Genomic DNA, 20,457 nt, shown 5'->3' with positions numbered 1-20,457 from the left:
TTGGATTTCCAAATCAGTTTAAGGGACTCGTTAGTATTTCCAGGACTGGGGATTCAGCCTCGACATCTCTCCGGGTGAATGCAAAATCCTGCCGTCCATCCCCATCCCCACCCTTATCCCCATCCCTATCCCCCTCCCCGTCCCCATCCCACCCTGAACCCCTCGTAAAGCCCAGATCCTGCACCGTGGGTCCATCCCCATCCCTATCCCCCTCCCTGTTCCCATCCCACCCTGAACCCCTCCTAAAGCCCAGATCCTGCACTGTGGGTCCATCCCCACGGACTGGGACGGTTTCTGCTGCCCAAGTGCCGGCCCCTGGCTCCTGGCAGCCTCGCACCACAGGTCGTGTTGGCCTTTGGCAAGCCCAGCCCTTTGCTGGTCCCTCTTCAAACTGGGGTGGCTTTTTATTATTTTTTTTTCCCCAACAAAGTGGATTAACTTTACCTGCAAAGCCCGGCTTTGCCTGACATCTGCCATACACTAATTGCTGGAGATGATAGATATATATATTTTAAGTATCCCCTGAACACAAAATGAGTGAGTTTGGGAGCAAAGCTTTCCTTTCTCGCACACATCCCCGCCGGGGTGGGGGTCCCGTGCTGACCCAGCCGTGGCAGCGAGGGACAGCGGGGTGCTGGCTCGTCCCTCCCCGCCATGGGAGGGGGAGGGACGCCCATGGCGCCCGGTCCTGAGCGTGCACGGGAGCACGTCACCACAAATAAACTCTTCCCGTGAGCCCGGCTGGTTGTGTCCCTCCTCCTTCTCCTGGAGGGGCTGGTGGTGCGGCGAGGAGGGGGAAAGCACCCAAAATACGGGGTGCAGCAACATCCACGACGGTGATGGATGGAGGGGTGGATTAAGGGAAAAAGAGGGGTTTTTTTTCCCCCTTGGCATGGCCAGGGAGGAAGGACGACAGACAGGTTACCCAAAGCCATAGACAGTGTATTTCTGAGTCCCGTAACAGACCGTGCCCGAAACTCTCCACAAGGTTACGCTTGGAAACAAACCCGAAAGCAAGAGAGAAGGGGAAAGAAAAGGGCAATAAAAGACACGCACGAGCACTCCACAGCCAGAAGCCCCACTTATTGTCAGTCTCTCTCTCTTCCAACGTCGCAACATGTTTTGGTAAAGCCAGCAAAATGGAGAAATGGCTTCAGGTTGGGTTTTTTTTTTGTCTTTTTGGGGTTTTTCCTTGCTGGAAAGGTGAATGCCAAATGGATTTGGCCTCTCCCTGCGCTGCCCCGGCCCTCCCCGTGCCCGTGGTTGAGGTGTGATGGCTGCTTGTCCCCAGCCTGGGGATGCTGGGGCCACACCTTCACCCCTCTCCAGCCTGCACTCCTTGGATTTGTTTAGCTTTTCTTTTTTTTTTTTTAAAAAAAACCCACTTTTTTTTTTTTTAATAAGAAAAAAAATAAAAAAAAAATTTAATGCTTTCATGGATAAATGACAGGCGAGTAAAAGCAGATCGGTCCTGAGAGCCCTTTCCCGGGGCCAAGCTCGCCGGAGCAGACCGCACCGCTTGGCCTGGACTCCTGCTGCAGGGGAAGCGGGGGCCAAGTGCCGCTCTCGGGGTGTCCCCGGCCCCCTGCCACAGCCCCCCTGGTCCGTGCTTCGGCCCCGGCTTGCCTAGAGGAGCAGCACCGCCGCCGCTCGTCATAACTCGGTGATCTCCAGCGGGCTCTCCATGATCACCTCCCGCAGCTTGTGCAGGGGGGTGGACTTGGCCGACTCGGTGCAGGCGTTGTGGTCGCTGTAGCCCCCGCAGTCGGTCGTCAGAGTCTCCAGCGAGCGACCCAGCACCTTCTGGTCGTCCTCGGGCAGGCTGTTGAGGTCGGAGGCGAGCAGCGTGCCCGTGCTGCCGTGCACCACGTGGATGCCGTCGGGACCTTTCAGCTCCACCGGCTGCTTGTGTCGGAAGCGGAGGCTGCCCTGGCCTGGGCTGCGTTCCTCCTCCTCCTCCTCCTCTAGCTCCTTCTGGATCAGCTGCAAAAGGTCCACGGTGGGGTGGGAATCACCACTGCGGCCAGAGCTTCCCTGCCTCCGAACCTACTGCGATGCCGGCACCCAGCAGGAGGGATGGGACCCTCCTCTTTGAAGCACCCTCGGAGCGTGGTGATGAGGACCACCAGCATGATGATGATCTCCAGCCAGATCCCTCACTCACTGGGTGGGCACCGCGACTCAGGCACTGGCTGCCAGCTGGGTGGTGTGTAAGGCAGCGGCCCCCGCAGTGGCCATGGAGGGGTTTGGCCCAGGGGTGGGGTTTGGGGTTGGATGAGGGAGGTGAGGGAGGAAGCAGGCAAGGAAAGGCTGCATGGGGTTGGAGGGGGATAAAGGTGAGGAGGGATGGGTGGCAGAAGGGCTGAAAGGTGTCTTCCATCCCACTGCTCTCCTCCGCTCTGTTTGCCTACATTTTGCCCCCCATGAAGAGGGGGAAGGTTATGAGAGGAGCTGCTTCTCCCCACACCAGCCCTCCTACCCCTAAACCCTCCGTCCCAGACTTTTTGCCTCAAAAACCTTCTGGGTTGATAGGCTGAGAAGAGCAGAGGGGAGGGAAGATGTCCCCACACGTGTGCAGGGACCTGCAGCTTCTCGGCCAGCCTCGGAGGAGTGGCTGTGCCTTTGTGGGGACAGGGGAAGGTGACAGAGCACACCCTGCAAAGAGGGGGGTCCTCCCCGAGGGTGGGAGAGACCGAGTGAGAGGGTGCTGCGGATGCTCAGAGGAAAGACAGGGGGTCATGAGGGCTGGGGCACGGCGGGGAACCAGCAGCCTCAGTGGAAAACCAGTGTCTGGCTCATTTTGGCCAAGCAGGGAATGAGGGGACCACCGGGTGACAGAGACTGTGGCCGCGGAGAGCGACCACAGGAAGACACACTGCATCCCAAGAGGGCACGGCAAGCATCTCCCCACGCCCATGCACACCCCGACTACCTCCGAGACCGAGGAGCGGTCCCCCTGACTGGCGGTGGCCTTATGCACCATCCGCTGGGCAAAGAGTTTTTTCAAGCGCATGTAATCATCCAGGACCACCTTCAAGAGCGAGCCCTGGGCGGAGGGGGAGAGAGGAGGGGTTACCCAAGGGAGACGGTTTGGGTGGAAGGAGGCTGGCCTCAACCTGGCATTTTTTGGAGCAACTTCACCCTTCGGTGCCACAGACGTGAACCTGGAAGGTGGAGCAGTAGGAAAAAAGACCCCTCAGTGGAGGATGCCCACCCTCATCACTCACCTTGATGGGTCCCTCGCGCATGATCTGCCCCAGCTTGGCGATGTTGTCATACTCCTGGATGGCTGCCCGCAGGTAGCGGTCATCCTCGGGCTTGGCCGCGGAGGGCTCTCTCCCGAAGGTCCCCTGTGGGAGGAGAGAGCAGCTGAGGAGGCAGCGCGGGCGTTGGGCGCGGGGAGGAGACGCGCTGGTGGAGGCTGTGGCTCACGTGGGTGCGGGCAGGGCTGTTCCAGAGGTCGGTGATCTCGCTCAGGTTCTCCGGCAGGTCGTCCTCGTGCTCCGCCTGCGCCGCCAGCTCCATGTTCCTGCAGAAGGGGTCCAGCCACACCGGGTTGGCCCTGCCCGGGGGAGAGGAGCAGCCCTCAGCGCAAGCAAGGAGCGGTTGAGCACCCGGCAGCATCCCTGACCCCATCCAGAGCCCGGACGCTGAGGGTACGCTGTCTCCTGCCCTGCGCAGACACGAATTCACAGAATCACAGAATCAGTCAAGTTGGAAGAGCCCTCTGGGATCATCGAGTCCAACCATTGCCCTGACACCACCATGGCAACTAGACCATGGCACTAAATGCCATGGCCAGGCTTTTCTTAAACATACCCAGAGATGGTGACTCCACCACCTCCCTGGGCAGCCCCTTCCAATGGCTAATGACCCTTGCTGAGAAGAAATGCTTCCTAATGTCCAACCTGAACCTCCCCTGGCGAAGCTTGAGGCTGTGTCCTCTTGTCCTATCGCTAGTTGCCTGGGAGAAGAGGCCGACTCCCACTCCACTACAACCTCCCTTCAGGTAGTTGTAGACTGCAATAAGGTCACCTCTGAGCCTCCTCTTCTCCAGGCTAAACACCCCCAGCTCCCTCAGCCGTTCCTCATAGGTCAGAACCTCCAGACCCTTCACCAGCTTGGTCGCCCTCCTCTGGACTCGCTCCAACACCTCAACATCTTTCTTGAAGTGCGGGGCCCAGAACTGGACACAGGATTCAAGTATTCAGCTGCTCTGGATCCAGATGTGAGTGACCTGCCCGTCACCTCTGCTTAGCCCAAGCCTGGCCAGTTGGCAGAGATGGAGCCACAGGAGAAAGCACAAGGGCTTTCGGCTTTGAAACTGTTGGGGGCAAGCCCACGTCCCAGAGCCAGGGTCACGCCATGCCGGGCTGCATCCCTCTACAGAGCAGGGAGGCATTGCCTCTCCACCTCCAACGCATCCCTGGCTGCAAAACCCACGCGTCCCTCCCTCGGGAGCAGCCTGCGACCCCCCCAAGGTAGCAAACCCGGGAGGGGAGGGCAGGGGAGAGCTCACCCGTCGAAGGAGTACTTGTTGGTGTTCGGCATGTCCATGATATCCATGAAGCCTCTGTTCCCTGCAAAAGACAGGGGCGGGGGTTACGGGGCAGCAAACCAGCCCAGGCACTTTTGTATTGGGGAGGGAAACTCGGCAACCCAAAAGGCCCCAGTGGCACCAGAAACATGCCGGGATGCGGCTGGTAACGTGAAGCCTGGATGCTCAGAGAAGCCTCCCACCATTGTACCTTGCTGGGCAGGGTGGCTTCTGATTTACAGCCCGCTGACCCCCCCCGCGTACCCCCTCGGCGATGCCCGTGCACCCTGCTGTCCCATGCCACTGCTCACCGGTGGAGCCAGCCACTATGGCCTTCAGTTTCCTTTTGTGTCTGTGAAAGAAACACAGCGAATCAGGGAAGAAAATAAGGAAGATATTGGAAAGGAGAGGGGGGGACAGAGGTTTGTAGTAACCCTGCAAACAGCTCCCGTGTCAACAAGGATGGTGAGGTTGGTGGGGAGAGGAGATACCAGTATTAAAACCGTTATATTTTGGGGGAAGAGGGGCAATTGCTGAACGCAGGCTGAGCCCCACCACAGTAGGTGGTGGGATGCTGATGCCCTCCTTCCTTGACGGCATTGCCAGGGCCAGGAGTGGCCACGCGGGTCCCCCTGGCCCATGGGGACGTTGCGGCCGGTGGGCAGAGCCCAGGGGTTACTCACACTGTCCGGTAGTACCAGTTCATGAGGATGAAGAGCATGGCAGCCAGGAAGAGCAGGACGGCCAGCACGATGATTGCCATCTGGGAGAGACAGGGGGGTAGCGACAACATCTGGCATGAACCCAGCAGCAGGCGGTGGGCACCCCTCCGAAATTATTTGGGTGAAACATCTCTCCAGGTCATGGAGGGCCAGGGAGGATGGGAAGGGACATCACCCCACCTTCAAGCAGCAGCCATCTCCAGCCCCAGCTGGGCCGTTACCTGCAGAGCCGAGAGGTCGTCTGGGGCCCGGGCGGTGATGGCGGGCTGCACGTCCAGTACGTTGTAGTTCCTGAAGAGGTTCCTCAGCTGCTCCTTGTTCTCATCTATCATCTGAATCACCCTGGGAAGAGAAGGGGTGCGTGGACATCTTGACGTTAATGAGGCTCCCGAGGACCCAACGGGCCAGGCGATGGGCTGGGTGATGGGCCAGGTGGCATACCGCTCCACGTCCAGGATGCGGTTGGTCTCCCTGTTCACCACATGGATCAGCAGCTCTGTCTGTGCAAAGTTCACCCGACCTTTCTTGTCAACGTGGAACTGGGGAGAGACAGCAAGGTCTGCAGTGTGGAAGAGATGTCTCCGCCCAGGGCATCTCCCAAGTGAGCTCTGAGTTGCGCTCGCCTGGCAAGATGCCCTCAAGTCTGGCATGAGGTCGGTCTGGACCCCTTCAATACACCCCAGCCTGGGGTGTATCCATCACTTCAGAGCTCAAGGGTGTCTATGGTTTATACAGACAGGGCACCCCAAAAGGAGACCTCCCAAGCAGCATGTGGAAGGTTACCTACCCCTTGAAGCAACCTCAAAGGCGAATGGTTACCTGCACGTCATCCGTGTTGACAGTGGCGCCCGTGATGTTGGAGAGCAGGCTGATGAACTCCTCCTCGAACTGCCTGACCTTGTCCGGGATCTCATTGATGATGATTTTCACCCGCTGGTCATCCCGCAGGATGTAAATCCCCACAATGGCTGTGTCGTTGTGGCCCACCAGGTCAGAGGCCATGATGTCCACCATGAAGTAGCCGGGGTTGTAGGCCGTGAAGAGGTCGAAGGTTCGCAGGATCCCATCAAGCGTTCCTGGGGGAAGGACGGTCACAAGCCCAGGATTAGTGACCCCGGCCATGGGGACGTCTTTGGCCACAGGGATGTCTCTGGCCTTGGCCCTGTGCTCCTGCAGCATGCAGGGTACGCACCGATGCTGAAGATGTTGGCCACCTCCTCGGAGTCATTGGAGTGCTGCTTGATGTAGCGGATGCCCAGGATGTTGTACAGGACCAGGCTGTTATTGCCCACATCGGCATCCACCGCGACCACTCTGATCAGCTCTGATCCCACCTTGGCGTCCGTGGCAACTCCTTTGAGAGACAAACAGGCCAGACACCTGGGGCTGGGCTGGCTCTCGTCGTCCCTCCACCCAGCTGGATTTTCCTCAGAGCATGTCCGGCTCTGGGTGCCCCCCCAGCCCCTGGCACCCCTTACCCGCCGTGTACTCCGACTTGGTGAACTGGGGGGACTGGTCATTGATGTCATCCAGGAAGATTCGCACCTCCTGAAGGGTCAGGTCCCCGCTGAGGTCCCAGCGCTGGGCTCTGCCCGCCCGCTGGCCCCGGGGAGGGGACCAGTTCCTCTGGCTGGACGCTTTGACGATGATGGAGTAGTACGGCTCCTTCTCCCGGTCCAGGTCTCGCAAGACCTGCAGCTTCCCCTCCCGGCTCAGCTGGAAGTTGCTCTCCCGGTTCCCAGCTGGGCGCAGAAAGGGGACCCCAGTTAGTCCCCTTTGGGCTCGCCATTTCTGAAACACCGCCTCACCCATTGACCGGGGTGGAAAGGCAGCGAGATGACAGGAGGGACGGAAACCCTTGGCGAGGGGTGTGGGGGGGACACAGAGCTGCCCTTCCCCTCCCCGCTCGGCACCCACCTGCTATGAAGTAGTAGACGATGGCGTTGGAGCCCTCATCTGCGTCCACTGCCCCGGTGACGTTCCCCACCACGGTGCCAGGCCGTGAGTGCTCGGGGACGGAGAGCGCCTGGTACTGGGGCCTGTCCCTCTGCCAGAGACCCCGGGAGAAGGGAGGGTTAGGAGCATCAAGGTGGCTTTTTTTTTTGCTTTGAAAGACTAAAAGCGGACAAATCCCATCGTGCTCCCCACCACAGTGATGCTCAGCTCCATCACACGTGCTCACTGGCATCCCCATCCCTGCAGCCCCCGTGTCCCATCCCAGTGCCTTACAGGTGGCCTGAGGAAAACGGGCTCGTTGTCATCGATGTCATCGAGTGCGACCTGGAGGGGCTGCATGGTCTCGTAGGCTGGCTGGCCCTGGTCGCAGGCCACGATGATCAGCTGGGGAGAGAGGCAAAAGCCACGTGGGCCAGTAGACATCGCTGAGGGGACGGCTGGGTGGTGGAGGATTTTTGGGGGATTTTTGGGGGGTTTAACAGGGAACTGGGAGTCGGCCCACCAGGATGCAAGTCCCCAATGGCACTTGATAACCACCCAGCATCTTCACAACCCCATCCCCACCACATCACTGGACCCGCAGCCTCGAGGACCATCCCGGCCATCCTGCCGCCTGGCTCACGTTGTACACCGCCTGCTTCTCCCGGTCCAGCCGCATGGCCGTCTGGATCAGCCCGCTGACCGAGTCGATGCTGAAATACTCCCAGTCTTTGTTCCCTGCCCCGGTTTTCAGCAGGGTGTAGAGTACCGCTCCGTTGAGGCCCTCGTCTTTGTCCGTGGCGTAGACCTCGTAGACGTTGGACCGCAGGGGGATCTCCTGCTTGCACACGCACAGCCCCTCAGCCCCGGCATGGCACGGGAGTCCCCTGCTCCCCCTGCCCCTCCAAACCCCCTTGAGTCGGGGTCAGCAAGCTCCCACTGCCCAAAACCCAACCAGGAGCTGGCAACATGGAGCCGTGACGCCCTTCGGCAGGGTGGCTGCTCCATGAACGCATCGGGGACTGGCTGAGCCAAGCCCGGCTTCCCAGAAAGGAGAAACATCTTAAATGTCAGTGTTTTAGCCCGTGTTTATAAACAAACACGCAGCAAACGGCCGTTTCCTTATTTTGCGTGTTGCTGGGGTTTCTGTTCCCCAAAGCTGCCCTGGGAACCCCGCTCGCACGTATGGAGAGGGGCTGTTGTTGACCATCCAGCCCCATGTCCCAGACCTTCTTGCCACATGATAAACCAAGGTCTTGTTTCGTCCCCAATGGAGATAGAGAATGGATTTTGCCACTGGTAGGCAGGTCTCGGTGTGCCATGATCCCCGCTCCCTCTCAAGGGATTTACCTCCTTGATGTGCAGGATGGTGCCGTTGGGTGGGCGGACAAAGACGGGCCGGTTGTCATTGATGTCGATGACCTCGATGTGGAGCATGGTGGTTCCCCAGAGAGGAGGGCGTCCCTTGTCCGTGGCCACCACGGTCAGGTTGAACCTCTCGTAGGACTGCAAGCGCCGCCGTGATGTGACGAGCCCGGAGTCTTTATTGATCTTGAAAGCCTCTGGGAGCAGGAAAAACATATCTCTGGCTCAGGGCACTTGGCACCAGATAAATTACGATTAGAAACCAGTTTATCAGCTGAAGCACATCCCTCATTGGTGAGAAACCCCTGTGATGGGGTGATGGAGCGGAGCTGGCTGCCTGAGACCTGGGGTGTGGTGCCATTTCAGAGCATCCCTGCCTGCTGCCGACTCCCTGCCACTGGGCATTGACAAAGGCCCTGCTCCCGGGCCACCCCTGGCTGTGTTTCACTCCTGCCCAGGCCAGCTACACCAGCTGGAACAGGGCAGTGGTCAGAGAAGCCCATGGGTCTCAGGAAAATGAAGTTTCTGCCATCTTCCTCTACATTTATGCTGGTTTTTGCCTGGTTCCCATTACTCCTCAGCATGCAGAGATACACTGGATTTCAGGCACTATCATTACCCACCCCCAACCTCCCAGCCCTTCTTGGCTTTCCTCTAAAGCGTGCAGTGAGTTTGCTCCAAGACACACTTTTGTGCATAGTAAGTGCTGCTGGGGTGGGGGAGACGAGAGGACAAGCCAAGGCTGGGCTGCAGGACAAAGGCAGGCAAAGCCGTAACACACCACGCCATGAGGAACTGGGAAGTGTGGAGCAATACCAAAAGCTGCCCGCTTTTGGTGTTGCTCCTGGGAGCACGCGCACAACCTTGCTCCAAACCAGCTGCAGGACATGGGATGTAGGCTTGGCCCTACATCTCCTTCAATTGCTCCTCATGGTAACCCTCCTCCCTGGGGAGCAGTCCCCCAACTGCCAGCCCCTACCCGCTCCAGGGCCCTCGATGCTGTAGGTCACCACGCCGTTGTCCCCTTCGTCCAGGTCGGTGGCGGTCATGGTGATCACCGACGTCCCCGCCGGCTCGTTCTCGTAGACGCTGGTGCTGAACTGGCTCTTGCTGAACTGGGGTCTGAAGTCATTGATGTCCAGGACTGTGATCAGCACCTTCGGCAAAGCACAGCTGGCTGGGTGACGTGAGCCTGGAGACAGCCGGGCAGCCCCCGGGGGCTGTACCCCTGCCCTTCCTGCTATTCGTTCAGCTCTGCTAGCCCAATTCCTGCCTCCAACAATGGCAGGGGCCGCAGCTGGGGCACCCATTCACGCCAGAGCACTTGCAGACAATAGAGTCACCCTCCCCTGCCCCTCCTGCTCCGTCCCCTCCTGCCGACAAACTGTCCCCGTGGCTCAAAGCCCCCTGCACCGTCCACCCCACAGCCCCTGGGGTCACCTGCTCTCCCTAATTCCTCCCCACAGCCACCAGCAAGCCTGCTGGGGAGGACAGCCTGAGGTTGAACACCTTCTTGCTGATGACCACCACACGAGGGGTGGTGGGAGGAGGAGAGCCCTACCTGCACGGAGTTCTCCCGACGGTTACTGGAGATGTCCCCAGGGTTATCCCTGGCCACAGCTGTCAGTGTGTAGTGATCCTTCTTCTCCCGGTCCAGGGCTGACAGGATGTAGATGTCACCCTGCAGCACACAGAGACCTTCAGGTGGATCTCGTCTGGCAGAGCTGGTACTCAAGAAGGGGCAGAAGGTGAGGTGTGGGAGCAAGGCACAAGGTGGGACAATCTCAGCCTCCCCTCCCTTTTCCCACTCTGTTCCAGCCTTGTCTGGCTCCTTACCGTGTTGGGATTTATCCCAAACTTGCCCTCTCCGTCCCCCAGGCTGTACTGGATGAGAGCAAAATGCCCTGAATCTGCATCCGTGGCCTTGACCCTCAGGATGACCGTACCCAATGGCACGTCCTCAAAGACAGCTTTCTGCAAGCAAAGGGAGCAGGAAGGACCGGTTGCTGCATCACTTGCTGTTGTGGTGGGCAGTAACTAAGGGTACAGGGTGGCACCCAGGGATGGGCACAGCTGGATGCGGAACAAGAGGTTCACCCAGAGTACATTGGGTTGACCATCTTCTTCAGATGGCTCAAGCACAGACAGAGGGAAAAGAAGGTGTCCTTGGAGAACCCCCATCTCTGTGTCCATCCTTTCCGGGCAGGCACTGCCCAGCCCCGCACGGACTTGGATGGGAGAGCCCAGCTCACCTGGTAGGATGGTTGGCTGAAAACGGGATTGTTGTCGTTGATGTCCACTATCTGGAGGTACACAGGGACCTCGGCGGATCTGCGGGGAGAGCCGTTGTCGGAAGCTCGGACAGTGAAGTTCAGCCACTGCACCTCCTCGTAGTCCACCGTCCTGTTGGCCACGACCTTCCCTAGAGGATGGCAGACCCTGAAATGAGAAACCTGCCCCAGGCCACCAAGCTGCTGCAGGGCCCCCACCTCCCCAAGCCACTGACCTGCCAACTGGTCTTCGAGGCAGGCGTAGCCTTCCGGGGAGAGGTTCAGCAGCTCGTAGGTGATCTGTCCATTGGCACCTTTGTCCGGGTCCACCGCTGAGATGGAGATGAGTGTGGTGCCCTGTGTGGCTCCCTCCAGGATCCTCTCGGTGAAATAGGTGACCCCAAAAGGGCGGAAGCGAGGTGTGTTGTCATTGACATCCAAGACATTGACAGTCAGCTTGGCTGTGGCCATGGTGGAGACCACAGGGGAAGAGAAGAGGCAGAGGACAAATGAGAAAGAGAAGGGAAGGAAGGATGGGTGAAAGGAGGATCATAAAGAGACAGGCGTGACACTCCAGGAAAGCCAACTACACTGAGGTGGTTCATCAAGGGAGATGGCAATATTCATGAAAGCCGCTATGCCCTGAGCTGGCTGTGGGACAGTCTCACCTACTTCAGACCCACTCCTGATCTGTGCGTGCCTTCTCACACATGGGCCTGGATTTACCAGGAGCAGGGTGGCAAGACGTCATGGGGATAGTAATGAAGAAACAGGTGTCTCCCACGGTACGGTTACAGGCACATGGTCCTTTCCATCCCCAGTGCAGCCCTGGGATGTCCAGGCCATTCCCTAAAAGAAGGCTCAGAGGAGAACCTGAACCTGCTGGGAGCTGGTCCAGGACTGCTCCCTCTGGAAATGCTGCTGATCAGGACGGAGAGGGAGGTGGGAGAGCTGCCGGCTACCCAGAAGCTGCGCTGGTGCCTGGGAAAGGCCTGTGCTGCCTGGTGAGAACTCGTGCTTACCGTTGGGCACGCTGACCGAGCGGTCGATGACTTCGCTGGCGTTGTCGTGGACGGAGATGGTGACCTCGTAGGTGGCCACCAGTTCCCGGTTGAGGGGGGTTTTGATCTTCACAGCTCCTGGGAACCCCAAAAAGATGGCGGTCACAGGCTGTGCCTGTCCCCCCTCCACCGAGGACCCTGAGCGGACCGGTCTGCACCAGCCCACTGCTGCACCTTCCGCTGCACTTGCTCTCCTGCCTCTCCCCAAAGGCTACACTACAGGAGGAGATGACTTCTCTCCCCCTGCTCTCCATCTCCTGCCTTCCTGCCCGCTCCACTTTGCCCAGCTAACAGGTTCTCATGCTGCCTCAGCCGGGGTAAGGGTTTGGGTTGTGTGGACGAGAGGGTTTGGGAGCAACTGCTGCTGCTCCCCTGCCCGAGCCCATCCACCTTAGCTCAGCATCCAGATGTCTTTAAGAGTCTTGTCCCGTATCCTTCCCTACAAGGGAGTTTTTCTCTCCCAGACGAGCTCTGTGCTTCCAAAACAGACATGGGGAGCTCCTTCCCCAAGGACAGAGCCCACCACTTACCCCGGAGTCCCCCCTGCTCCCCCCAGCCAGGGTGCCCGTGTCTGGTCTGCCAAGGCTGAGCAGCCCCCGGCCCACAGTGGGGCTGCCTGCGATGGTGATGGGTGAGATGGAGGGAGGCGACGGATGGTGCGGAGAGAGAAACGAGCACAGACACAGAGACAAACCTGGCGGGCCGAGAGCCGGGAAGGAAAGAAAAGGGTTAGTGAAGTCAGTTAGGGAAGAGAGGACAGGGCAGGGTGAGACGGGGCAGCTGGAGGAGGAGAGCGGGGAGGCAGGAGAGGAGCATCATCTTGCCATGCCTCAGGCACCTACCTCCAGGCAGAGAAGAAGAAGAAGAAGAAGCAGAAGCGAGGAGAGGGGTCCACGCTGCCCGCCCTGCCCTTCCCGCTCTCCTACCTGTCCTAAAATCCACCGCGAATGCTCCTTGCTGGTCGGGTACCAGCGCATCCGTGTCGTCACGGGCCACGATCTCCAGCAGGTAGTACTCCAGGCGGGGGCGGAGGTCCCGGTCGATGGCGGTCACCTCAGCAACCACGGTGCCAGGGGTGGCCGACTCAGGGACGCTGACCATCTGGATGGGGTTGATGAACTCGGGCCGGCAGTCGTTGACATCGTCGATGAAGAGGCTGACGGTGGCGGTGCCCGAGAGCGCCGGCGTGCCCTGGTCCATGGCCACCACCGCCAGCCGGTAGGCGTCCCGCTCCTCCCGGTCGATGCTGAGGTTGGCCACGCGGATCACCCCCGTGGCGGCGTCGATCAGGAACCTGTCCTGGCCACCGCCCTCGATCCGGTAATCCAGCTGCTGGTTGAGGCCGCTGTCAGCGTCTGTGGCCGTCACCTGGAGGACAGAGAAGCCTGGAAAGGGGTTGGAGGGTTGGAGGGCAGCAGCAACAAGCCCCTGGTCCCAAGGCAAATACCATCAAGCAACGCGGGCAGCCTCTGTTCCCAGATTTTCCCTTCCACCCCACCCTGGCCAGCCCACCCTCACATCCAGCCCCAGCCCTCTCCTGACCTGGGGGGCTGTTTTCTCGCAGCCGCGCCATGATGGATGCTGGCTGGAAGATGGGGCGGTTGTCATTGTCATCCAGGATGGTCACCGTCAGGCTGGCGGTGCTGTTCAGTCCCCCTATGTCACGAGCCACCAGCGTGAGCTCCAGGCAAGGGTCCGGCAAAGCCTCTCGGTCTATCACGCTGCCGGGCTTCACCGAAACGACACCTGGAGAAGGGGAAAAGCCCGGTGACAGACCCCACAGCTGCCTGGTGGCCTTGGGCTGGGGACAGGGACCTGCTGAGCCACCCCACCTGTCCTGCTGTCGATAACAAGGAGATCCAGGGATGCCTCCAGGAGCTGGTAGGTCACCACAGCATTGCTGCCCTGGTCACCATCCAGAGCTAGGATGGGTCCATTGAGCAGTGTGACCAGAGTCCCTGGATGGGAAGACAAGAGTTAGGGAGGGACACGGCCCCTTGTGGAACTCCTCCCGTCCCCCTCCCACCCCGGTGACGCATGAGGGACAGCAATGAATGGATGGAGGAGGTGACAGAGCGGGGCCTCGCAGGGCACGAGGCAGCGGGGGGGGCGGCTGCTGCAGCCTTGCAGACCGACTCGCGAGGCCCAGGCGAGGCGGCGGGACGTCCAGCTAAAAACAAACAGACAGACACATCCGTCAGATGGGTGGCACCAGCACCCTGCCGCCGAGGGCATCACCTGGAGGCACCCGAACCCCTCGCCTGGGATGTCCCTCGATGGCGGGACAGGGAGGGACCTGAGGTCTTGGAGCAGGGAACGATTTAAATCGCAAGAAAGCAAAAAAAAAAAAAGAGGGCTATTTCTAGCTCTTTGGCTGGGAAACGTCTAACCAGACAGGCTGGACCATTTTATCTCTAACCCCTGCAGCAAGGTGGTCCCAGATGCTGGTGTTGAAGATATGGTACCCCATCCCCTGCAGGGATGTTGGTGCCCTCAAGGCTGCCCCAAGGACTTGGCTCAGACCACAGGCATGTCTTCCTGTCTGCAGCTGAGCAGTTCCCAAACAGGGCTGTGCCTGACCTGTGCAGGAAGGGTTTCCACCAGCAGCACGGACCGAAGTCACGGTCTCCGTGAGGTGGTCGGCAGGAGCCCCTCATACTCAGCATCCCCATCCCACTGACCTGCAGCCTTTCCCTGCTCAGCGTCATGTCTCCTCAGTGACGGCCAGGAGACACCTCTCCTCGCCTGGCCCCAAAGGTAGTCTCCAAGAGCCACATAAGGGAGTGAAGAGAGACCTACCCGGGGGCGAGTTCTCCATCACCTCGGCCTGGTAGGAGCTCTGCGTGAAGAGGGGGCGGTTGTCGTTCTCATCTGCTATGGAAATGACCAGCAGGTCAAAATCCTAAAGGAAAATGGGGACAAGAGGACGATGACCGCAATGTCCTTTCCTTGAGCTCACCTCCTGCCTCTCCCACTGCTGGTCAAAGCTGGAGCCCTGTGCAACCGTGACGCTGTGCTCCTTGGACCACCTTGGAGGGTCTGCAGGGACCCTCACCCCAGGGCTGGGCATCCCCTCCCAGCCTGCACCCCAAAACATGATACATGGGACATCTTGGCAGGGCCAAGGGATGCTCCGGTGTCATTGTTGTTGTCCAGCTCTCCAGCTCAACTTTGTTCCACCTTCCGTGATGCCTACTGCTGTTTTGTGGAGTCAACATGAGATGTTGGATTTGCCCTAAATCCTACTGGTCCTGTTCTCAGGTGGGGAGGGGGTTTCAGCCCCTCCTTGTGACCCCCAGAGGCTTTTGGGGGATGAGGCTGCTATTGGAAATGCTGTGGGCAAACGCACCGCCTGGTTTTGGCCATGGCAGGAGGCCCTTCTCCCACCCACCCTGCTGCCTGCGCCGCTGGAGGCCCCGGCAGTGTCTGTAATTACCCGCCTGGCATTGCGTATGTTCTCGGGGTTGTCCTTCACCGTGATGGTCAGCCTGTACTCTGCCACCCGCTCCCTGTCCAGCGGGCGGTTTACGTAGACGATGCCGCTCTACCGAGAAAAAAAGGGAGAAAATAGGTACAGGGGATGAGACATGCTTCCCCCGGGGCATGTCCTGCCAGGGCAGCGTGCCAGAGGGCACCCATGGGTGCCCAGGGAAGGCAGGGCTCCTGGGCCAGGAGTGCCCACCCTCCGCGTCCCAGCATCCCACCCCCCCGGCGTGGGGCAGCCACAATGCCCAGGGCCATACGGTGCTGTTGATGTAGAAGGCCTTCTCCATGTTGCCTGACGTTATGTCGAAGGTCAGGAGGGCGTTTGGCCCCTTGTCCGCATCCCGGGCGAGGACACGGGTGACGAAGCTGGAGACGGGGGCGTTCTCGCTGAGCGTGAGGTTCATTGGGAGGTTGAGGAGCACGGGGTCGTTGTCGTTGATGTCCAGCACACGGACGCCCACCAGCATCTGCCAGGGAGAGAAGCGGTGCGGGTACGTGGCACCTATTTCCATCCCTCCCATCCTTTTTTTGCCCCTCCCCGCGCAGGAGATGGGCTTCCCCACTCATCCCACTACGGCCTGGGGGAGGAACGTCCCAGGGACTCCTCCAGGAAGGAGACCGAAGGCAGAAGAGACCCCGAGGAAGGAGCTGGGGATGGGGGACGGTACCCCGCAGCCTCCCATGCTGCCCCAGGGGACTCACCGTGGAGCTGAGGGGAGGCACCCCCCGGTCCCGGGCGGCGATGGTGAGGTTGTAGAAGGGGATGTTCTCGCGGTCCAGCTCAGCATCCTTCCGCACCCGCAGCTCCCCTTCCACCGGGGAGATCACAAACTCCCCTGCCAGAGACAGCGGGGCCCTGGCTCGTGCCGTGCTGCTCTGAATGGCCCGGCTGCCCAGGGGCACGGCTTGTTTTGGACACGGGGGACAGGCACCGTGGTGGGCCCCAGTGCCCCATTACAGCAGACATGGGAGGACTGGGGGCAGCTGGGGTCTGTCCCGGGGACTGATGCACCCCCAGGTACCAGCAGGAGCAGGGGATGTGGGTTGAACGGCCAAATAAGAGGTGTTCACACTGCTTGGTTGGGCCTTTCTGAAGGTGCCAACAGCCCTCCAAGCACTTACCCGTGCCCCATGCTGGCCAGGGCAGGGTGGGCTACACGGCACGGACCCCCCCAAGCCGAAGGTCTGTGTCCCAGATGTTCTGGTAAAGCTTTGCAGTGGGGTCAGCTTGGAGGTGGGACTGGGCTCTGCCTTCCAGCTCCCCTGGGCTGAAGTCACCACCCGTTTGCAGAGGGACAGCCGTACGTCCCCATGGCTGGGGATGCCCACGGCTCCTCTGCCACCTGCTCTGGGGGTGGTGGGGCTGGTGGGGCTAGAGCTACAGCTTCACCAACTTGGTCCCCTGCAAACCCTGCAGGGGTGAGGGGACGGAGCTGTGCTCCTGCAGCTCTCCGTTTCTCTTTCTGTGGTCTGTATTTTTTGCCTTTTCTATTTTTTTTTTCCCTGAATTGTTTAGCAGATTTCTCCTCTCCCTTGCACAAGCCCCGGCCACCCCCTTGGCCGGCCACGAACAGGTTAAGTTTCCTGTTGCTCAAAACAGGATTTCCTGGTGTCGAAAGGTTGAATTCGCAGAAGCGCCCAGCTGGGAGGATGGCTTTTTGAAACGCTTCCGCCCCCGCTCCCGCGAGCCGGGTTCCTCCATGAGGCAGCCAGAAGGAGAGGTGGTGCCCCCCAAGTCCCCGCTCACCGAGGGGGTCTCCAGCGATGATGCTGTACTCCACTTGCCCGCTGGGTCCTGAGTCGCCGTCGTGGGCCAGGAAGGTCCAGACGCGGGGGCCGGGCTGCCCTTCCGTGACGTCGAAGGGACCCTCGTAGGGCCGAGGGAAGGTGGGACGGTTGTCGTTGATGTCATTGAGGTTCACCAGCACCTGCGGTCAAGGCGAGAAGGTGGAGGGCAGTGAAAGGAGAGGGATGGAAGGGGAGACCAGCCCGCTGGCCATGAGCGTGGGAAGCCATGGACGGGCAACATCGCAAAATACCTTCCGTGTTTCTGGCTTTGTTGGGGTCATCAAACATCCAGCTCAGTTCAGAGACTCAAACTCAGTTATTCCTGATCACGCCCATCCCACAGCAACACTATGAAACGCCATCCACACACAGGTGGGGCCCTTTTCAACCGCCGGGCCATGCACCGTGATGGAGAAGTCAACGCAAAAGCCAAACGTTCTCCACATTCCCATCCTGAAACCTGAGCTGGATAGATCAAAACCACAGACATGGATTTGACCATCAAAGCCATGAGTTTGGAGAGGCTCAATCTCTGCAGCCAGCTGCACGCTTGCTCACTTCATTCCTAATGCTGAGTAAACTTTAAAAAATTCGCATCTTGCCTCCTTACTCCAAGACAAAACACCACCAACGCCGCCGGCGTGTTTCCCCTCTCAGCATCCCTTCCTATGACACACTTGGCTGGCTAGAAATCAACCCTACGCATCTCATAAGGGGAAAGCATCAACAATTTTAGGACAGAGCAGACCACGGGGCTGCTGGTGAAGCTGGGGATCCAACGAACTCGAGTCTTGTCTTTTCACCGAGTCACGCCACGGAGAAGATATTTATACAGCCCTATTCTAGACTAGATTGCAAAGAGCTTTATCCCCTTGCTAGGCTTTGGGGAATGTGTACAGTGGAGAAACGCTGCCTGAGGAGGGGAATCTCCAGTTGAGCTTTGGTGGTACGGATGGCTATGAGAAGGTACTGAAAATGAGGAGCTTTCCCACCTCCTGAGTTAAAGGACAGTAAAATCCATCAGATGGGCATTTGTTACTGGCTAAACCTAATCTTTACAGGAGAGTAGATCGGAGCGTCTGCTCTGTTTCCTAGCAGTGGAGAAAACAAACACCGGCACGCCTTATCGGGGTGATGGATTTCCCATCACTTGGAAATCTTAAATAATCATTAAACCTCCTCCTAAAAGCTATGTTTTCATACGGTGCTGGCACCAGCTCCCTGGGCCGTGCAGGGAGGATGTTTCCTATCCCTTCTAGCTGCGGTACTTGTTGCTGAAGGGCTTTCCAAGTTCACGTCTCTGCTTGGGCTAAGAACGAGGAAAGCTCTGCCTTCACCAGCAGCTGCCGCCTTCCCTGCCGGCAGTTAAACCCCAGGTCTCGAGGTTTCCGCCGCAGCTTTCCTGGGCCAGGAAGGCATCTCCAGCAGTATGAGATGCACGCATCTGAAGGTTCCCCATCTGCTCAAGCGTGGAGCACGGCGCTGCCAGGCTTACGGGGACAGATTTTATCCATGGGAATCTCCCACACTGGTATCTCCCCTTCAGTTTCTCTTTTTGGCGTTGCACACAAGAACTTATCTCCTTTTAGGGGACTACAAAACGCTTGGCTCGATATCTGGGTGAGGCATAACGGTCCACGATAGGGAGCCAAGGCAAAAGATCTAACTGATCCCTTCCACCTGCAGACCCCAAAATCATTCTGGACATGGACACCGTCTGCCGTACAACCTGTCACATTCTGGCTTTGGTCACAAAAATAATCAGTGTATTCAATTCCTGCAAAACATTTGCTTTGGAGCTGCTAGTCTGCCCTCCCCACGCTTTGAGCAGTGCACCAAGTTCAGGTCACTGTGGTCCAGGAGAAATGGAAGAGCTACAGAGAGAAGCAACAAAAGCGACTCAAGGCTTTAAATAACCTCCATACAAGGAATGAAAAAGGAATTTTAAAATCAAATAAATAATCTGAGAAGATAAAGATGAAGCAGAAATTAATGCTCTAGCAATGCTTTACTATCTACTGTCCCATCAGGCAAGAAGAACCAAGGGAACCTCTCAAGACAATATAATGCAACTTAAAAGCAATTCCAGGAATTTCTTCTGTTTGTGTCTTTGCAGGACCAAATAATTGGCTAATTAACTCATGAGCATCCCTTGCTTACATCCCTGTTTTGCAACCCCCGTGAGAGAGTGGGGTGACAGCAACTGGGCAAACTGGCTGCAGCTGGGAAAAGAGATTGGTGACCACTGGGAAGGAGATGTGAAACTGCATGCTCGAGGGGGGAACTTCTTGACCCCAAAGAGGCCACGGTGTCGCAACCCTGTCAGCAGCTCCCTACCGTGGCGGTCGATGTCAGCCGGCGTGAGATGATGGGGCACTGGTCGGTGGCGGTGACGATCAAGGTGTAGCGCCCATGGCTGATCTCATAGTCCAGCTCCTTCACCGTGCGGATCTGCCCCTGCAAGGCGAGGGGAGAGAGGCCAGGAGTGAAGGGAATGGGATGGGGACACGGCCGGGATGGTGCTGGCAGCCTTACTGACCGTGGCACTGTCGATGTGGAAGGTACCCAAGATGTTGCCTTCAGTGATGGCATATGCAACCGTGCCGTTGGGTCCCTCGTCCTGGTCCAGGGCCTGCATGGTGACGAGGGTGGCGTTGAGCGTGGCAGGACCTTCGTCAAGGGTCACCTCATACAGCTGCTGCTGGAAAGCTGGAGCGTTGTCGTTCTCGTCCAGGACGGTGACATACACTGTGGTGGTGGCCTGCGGGACATGGGGACATCACATTAAGCACCGTGGAGGGATTGGCTCCACAATCCCTGGAGCTGTCTGAGGAAGGCTGGACCTGTCAAGGTCAATGACCAGCGTGGGCTGAACCCTGCCAAGAGACACAAACAGGATGCAGGGCTCAAAGTGAAATGAGACATGGTTGCAGACACATCTCCAGGTAGTGGTTGGGTACAGAGAGAAACATATAGAAACTAAATCACACTTTTGATCCCAAGCAAAGCATGTCTGTGGGATCCCTCTCCTTTTCACCTGGTTGTTGCCATCACTGGTAACACTGGGGAGCAGCCTATGGCAGAGGGAAAGCCAGAGGTTGAACCCCATCATGTCTCACCACCTTTGGAGGAGGCCTGTGTGAGTCTTCACCTCAATGCTGGGGACACCTTGGTTGTTATTACCAAGGGTGGCAATGTGGTAGGATGGAAAGCACTTGGAGGTGATGCTGCCATGGCTCAGGAGAAGAACAAAAACGAGCATCTCAGGCACCTGACCTCTTCTCCCTCAGGTC

The 20,457-nt window shown here is 58.6% G+C and overlaps 1 protein-coding gene across 1 annotated transcript in view; it reads right to left on the bottom strand.

Annotated features, from left to right (window-relative positions):
* Positions 1-2,772: 2,772 nt before the first annotated feature.
* Positions 2,773-20,457, bottom strand: part of CDH23 (cadherin related 23) — a 198,655-nt gene continuing 180,970 nt past the window's right edge. The window contains 36 exon segments of the mRNA XM_068416505.1: positions 2,773-2,790; positions 2,792-2,864; positions 2,866-2,885; positions 2,887-2,928; positions 2,930-3,046; positions 3,228-3,350; positions 3,433-3,562; positions 4,520-4,580; positions 4,849-4,889; positions 5,221-5,300; positions 5,481-5,601; positions 5,701-5,798; positions 6,079-6,335; positions 6,452-6,613; positions 6,738-7,001; positions 7,177-7,306; positions 7,489-7,599; positions 7,838-8,032; positions 8,545-8,756; positions 9,539-9,716; positions 10,121-10,240; positions 10,396-10,533; positions 10,812-10,981; positions 11,066-11,290; positions 11,852-11,968; positions 12,817-13,275; positions 13,433-13,636; positions 13,723-13,996; positions 13,999-14,060; positions 14,690-14,792; positions 15,327-15,434; positions 15,634-15,843; positions 16,079-16,212; positions 17,124-17,304; positions 19,502-19,621; positions 19,704-19,925. Coding sequence (XP_068272606.1) covers positions 2,773-2,790; positions 2,792-2,864; positions 2,866-2,885; positions 2,887-2,928; positions 2,930-3,046; positions 3,228-3,350; positions 3,433-3,562; positions 4,520-4,580; positions 4,849-4,889; positions 5,221-5,300; positions 5,481-5,601; positions 5,701-5,798; positions 6,079-6,335; positions 6,452-6,613; positions 6,738-7,001; positions 7,177-7,306; positions 7,489-7,599; positions 7,838-8,032; positions 8,545-8,756; positions 9,539-9,716; positions 10,121-10,240; positions 10,396-10,533; positions 10,812-10,981; positions 11,066-11,290; positions 11,852-11,968; positions 12,817-13,275; positions 13,433-13,636; positions 13,723-13,996; positions 13,999-14,060; positions 14,690-14,792; positions 15,327-15,434; positions 15,634-15,843; positions 16,079-16,212; positions 17,124-17,304; positions 19,502-19,621; positions 19,704-19,925 — 5,280 coding nt within the window.

Source organism: Nyctibius grandis, chromosome 20, assembly GCF_013368605.1.
Source record: "Nyctibius grandis isolate bNycGra1 chromosome 20, bNycGra1.pri, whole genome shotgun sequence".
In the NCBI taxonomy this organism is placed as follows: Eukaryota; Metazoa; Chordata; class Aves; order Nyctibiiformes; family Nyctibiidae; genus Nyctibius; species Nyctibius grandis.
This window is presented reverse-complemented; position numbering and strand designations above follow the sequence as displayed.